Genomic DNA, 4,983 nt, shown 5'->3' on the forward strand with positions numbered 1-4,983 from the left:
GATGCGATGCCGATATCTGGTGGATCCAGATGACACTTCCTTGACTGTATGTATCGAAACGAGCTACGAACTTGGTCGATACGGAGGCATGAGCTGGCCAATGATGTCATTTGCTACCATTCAACGTCCACCATTCGAGACGAGTACGCACTGATTCAAATACCGGCGTCGAGATGGCGTGAAGCTGGTGCTGTCCGCAGAGTTGGGACCACGGAGAAAGATGGTGAGCAGATGGTGCCAGAGACGGCGAGAGGGTGCCGTTGAACGTTGGAGGGGAAGGTCGAGACGACGACCTGGTGTATGAAGTTGCTTGCTGTCCTGGCCTGTCGTTGGTACATCAGGACAGTTGGGTTGAGGTTGATAGATCTGGCCCTCGACCTCGTTCCATGTCGGAAGCACTGCGACTCGAGATCCGACCGAGGGCTGCGATTGGTTGAGGGGCAAGATATGCGCGGCCAAAACGCGTAGGTTCGCGTCCAGTCGTTTGCACTTTGATAAACAAAAGCGCGACGGCGCCGTCTCCCGTTGGACGGTTGGGACGGTTAGAGAATAACTGCCAAACGTGCTCGACCTCTCTCAATCAACTGGCTTCAACTGCCTCTCGACTGGCTCGCCGGCCCATCCGCCTTGCACGGCAGGCAGACTGAAGCAGAGGCAGAGGAAAGCTGCGTCTGCCGTGCACATCGTCCATCTGCTCGGCCCAGTTCACTCAAGCACCGGGCGGCCAGGCCAGTCCCCAGTCCAGTCCCCTCCCCGCGCCCTAGGGATCGTGCATCCCTCTGCACAGCCCACTTTTTGCCCGTTCTAGTGAATTCACGAGAGGAATTTACGGGAGGGTTTTCTCCCTGCTCCTGTATTGTACTGTGCTCAGATATCTTTCCCACTCTTCATCCCGAAACGAAAAGAAGCGACGAAGAACACAGACAGGATACCTTACACTACATGGTAATAACTGTATACCTATTCCTGACGACATCGCCGAGAGCAGCATCTGCACATCTGGACCTGGGACCAGCTCAAGGCTTGAACCACCACTTACATAGACGACGACTTTCCTGCTCTGCCGCACCCCTGCACCCGAAGACGACTAGGCCCCCTCCCTGTCCGAGGTCAGCCCGCGTCTTCCCACTCCGTTGGCCTGTTCTCCGCTCCCTGCCCGCTCGCTGCCCCACCCCACGGCCTTCTTGGATTCTTGGAACAAAGTGTGGTGAGCTGGCAGACGGGCTCTCTTTCTCACACGCCCCCCCCTCCCCCAGCCAGACAGAGAGCACATCCTTCTAGTACCCTACACTACCCTACTACCCGCCCGCGTCAAGCACCACCAACCTTACCTCCCTCGACTCCTCTCTTCCCTCCCACTTCCCCTCCCTCGACTCAACCTGACATCCGTATCGTGAAGAAGCAACGATAACCCCGCGACACCAAGATCGGTAACAATCATCGGTCTTCAGTCCTCTCACTCACTGTGCTGTGTCGCTCACTTGTCGCCAAGCGCCCACCTTCATCCATTACACGAGAAGGACGACGACCATCCCTTGCCTCACCGCCCCCCACAATTCCATCAAACCAGATCCGCACCACAGGTGGAGGTAAGAAAAGAGCTTTAACAGTCTTTGATCCTTTCCCTCACTGTCGTCACACCATCTTCTTCTCCGATCGCTGTCGACGACCGACTCCTTGCTCGGCCGAGCGCGTCCCGTCTCATCTCATCGACACATCAGCGACTGACCAACAGCTCAAGGGCACCATCGATATAACCACATCGCTCCACTCCACAGCTCGGCCTGACATGGCCAAGCCGCCGCGTTTTCAGGCCTCTCAAGCCGGCTTCCCCATCTACGAGGACTTCAACTTCGACCAGACAGCTCCCATCATCAGCAACGCACCCATGCCTCCAGCACCGAAGCCGGCCCGACAGCCTCTCCAGAGCGCCGATGCCAATGTCGTACTGAACCCGCCCACATCTAGCTTTGTCAAGCAATCACCACTGAAGCCGAGTGCTCCGCCATCCAATATGCCGCTCACCCCGATGAAGTCGTCTCGAAGCAGCAAGCTCAGCATGGTTCAGATGATGCCGCCAAGCAACTTTCAGCAGCAAGGGACCGACTCGCCCGAGAAGAGACAACCTGTAATGTCGAGGTTCAAGACGGTCGCCCAAAAACCTCAGCAGTCCGACTTCAACATTCAGCAGTTCATGGGCAAGGAAAACTCACATCCCATGATTTTCCCCGCGCCACCCCAGCCACAACAGTTCAACCTACCTCTGGAGCATTATTACCAAAAACCGTCAGGAAAGCGATTGTTGGAGGCTGCACCGATCAAGGAACTGAGGCCCGCCAAGAAGCAAAGGGTGGACGACGCGCTGCCACCGCACGACTCATTCCCGCAGATTATCGACGATGGATCAAAGCCAGGACACAGCTATGCGACTTTGATTGGGATGGCCATCCTCCGCTCACCACAGCGACGATTGACACTGGCTCAGATCTACAAGTGGATTTCTGACACATATTCCTTCTACAATGCCAACGATGCGGGGTGGCAGAACAGCATCCGTCATAACCTGTCTCTCAACAAGCACTTCATCAAGCAGGAACGACCCAAGGATGATCCGGGCAAGGGCAACTATTGGGCAATTGAACCGGGCGCAGAACACTTGTTCATGAAGGAAAAGCCCTCGAGGAAAGCGGCCGCCCCATCAGCTGAGAATATGCCGGTCATGTCGACGCGTCTCGAGCCCTCTCAACCACAAATGCCTCAATTTCACGAACCGATTTTGCCGCCTCAGCTTCCCATCGCACCCAACCCTCTGCCGCAATTACCGCCAATGCCATCATCGCAACAGCTAGCTCCTGCAAGCCACTTGCCGGAGCTCTCATCCGACGCCACCATTCCAGCTTCCGATCTGGCCACCGTTGATGACGGGCATGACAGGCTTGGGGAGAATGACCTTCACGACAACAACCTGTACTCTCCTCTGCCTGCGGCCATGCACTCCTCGCCTCCCGTTCCCAAACGTGTGGAATCGAGACACAGTGACACCCCCCCACCTCAGAGGCGGGGACATGGTTCGTCAGTCAGCAAGTCGCGTACTCGGCGTTCGTTCATGGATGATAGCGGGTACATTTCCTCCCTCGAGTCGTCAGCAATGCGTCCTGGGCGGGACCACTCCAAGCTACTCACCTCTGAGGCTGATCGTCCGCGTCTTCGTAGAGGCCTGGCCGAGGAAGAGATTGTCCGTCTCCGCGCCTCATCTTACGACAGCCCCTCAAAGGGTCGCTCTCAGGCCTACGTTCCGCCTTCCTCGTCACCTCTGCGGCAGCCAGTTCATAGCAACGCTGGGCAGATGCTTCCGCCGTTGACCCCTGCCATGAAGCTCAAGGCGCCCCCCAAGCCACCAGCGTCTGTCTCGCCTAGCACCAACTTGCGCCTTCACCGAGAAAGCATCCAGTCCATGGTGGACGGGGACTCGCCCTACAAGCGCGTCGCGGCTATGTGTCCCGAAGTGCAGCTCACCCCCGGCTATCTCATGGATGATTTGTTCGCCAACTTCGAGCATACCAAGGACGACGAATTTCCAGAGTTCGACATCTTCAACGAGACGTACACATCACTCTATGCTCTGTCTCCTGCCGGAATCGCGCCCACCGGCTCGCCTGTGAAGCGCTCTGTGAGGAAGCAGAGACTGGAACGCTCGCATTCCACGGGCGCGTTGAGCGACCTGGCCGCTCCCTTGTCCAACAATTCTGCGAGCTCGGCGTCTTTCCTCAAGGTTCCTGCTCAGCCGAACAATCTGATGCTGGAGACACCGAGCAAGGTCTTTGATGGCCTTCTTTCATCGCCAAGCAAGCTTTTCCACGACCTGCAATCGCCATCCAAAATGCCAGCGGCGCTCAACGGTGAGAATCTGGCCCCCTGGCTCTCCATGGATGACCTTTACGCGCCTGATGTCCTCGGAGAGGAGAGTAACGATTTCCAGCCGATTGACATGCTCGCTGGGTTCGAGAAGATTGGCTCAAGCAGCTCGCAAGCATCGCGCAACAACAACAACAACAACAACAACAACAACAACAACAACAACAACAACAACAACAACAACAACAACAATCGGCCCTCTCAAAAATCGAGCCTCACCCGCTCGTACACTACCAAGTTTTGAGGGGTCCATGAATCCATGAGTTTAAAGGGCCCGTGGTTTGTGTTCCCTTGCCATTCTCGCATATCACTTTGCAAGACTGGGAAGGAAAGCACAAGATGACGACAGTTACGACTGATGACGGATTACACTCACATATGTGGCGGCTGAGGGGGGGGGGGCTCGCACACACACACAACACAAGTATTGGTTTGCATTATATGGGGTTAAAAAGGGGCTGGCGCGCTTCCAGCCTCACGGCTGCTTCTTCTTCCAGATGTGGATGATCTTTTGGGGCGGCTTGGGGGGGTGGGGGGGAATACTTTACTTGTTGTGGGATTATCTTGTCGTAATCACGAATACTTAATGAAGGGATGGGTTCTTTGTTTTTCAATAGGGGGGTTGGGTAAACCGGAGTATATAGGGGGGTACCACACACACAACATACACAACAACAGCAAGGGAAGGGTCAAACGGGACAACAACAGCATATTCTGGACTGGGAAGCGTGTTTAGCTTTGGGAGCGAGCTTTGTTTTTGTGGCGTTTTTTCTCTTCTCATCCTGGCTTTTTTGCTGTTCTGCGGGAGGATTTTTTTTCAGTGAGGTTTTGATATCTCTTCTGGATTTTTCGGTTCTTTCTTTTCACCGGCGGCCTGGATTGCGTTGTGTCTTTTTTTTTCGGGATATATGGATTGGGACTGGGTTGGTTGGGGCGGGGATTGTATTTGGAGATTCATTATAACCTGTATGGATTGGGCTTCTGTGTGTGGTCGTGGTTGGATCTGGGAGCTCATTTCTGTGTTGGGTTATATCGATCTGTTTAGGGGGATATCTTTGTTTGGATTTC

At 55.0% G+C, this 4,983-nt stretch overlaps 1 protein-coding gene across 1 annotated transcript; it reads left to right on the forward strand.

Annotated features, from left to right (window-relative positions):
* Positions 1-942: 942 nt before the first annotated feature.
* HCM1 (Forkhead transcription factor) lies at positions 943-4,159 on the forward strand (the record flags this gene model as incomplete). The annotated part of the gene is made up of 2 exons (XM_062893658.1): positions 943-954; positions 1,742-4,159. The coding sequence occupies 2 exons, from the start codon at positions 943-945 to the stop codon at positions 4,157-4,159; spliced, it is 2,430 nt and encodes an 809-aa protein (XP_062739503.1).
* Positions 4,160-4,983: the final 824 nt, after the last annotated feature.

This window comes from Podospora pseudocomata, chromosome 7, assembly GCF_035222375.1.
Source record: "Podospora pseudocomata strain CBS 415.72m chromosome 7, whole genome shotgun sequence".
NCBI classification, from domain to species: Eukaryota; Fungi; Ascomycota; class Sordariomycetes; order Sordariales; family Podosporaceae; genus Podospora; species Podospora pseudocomata.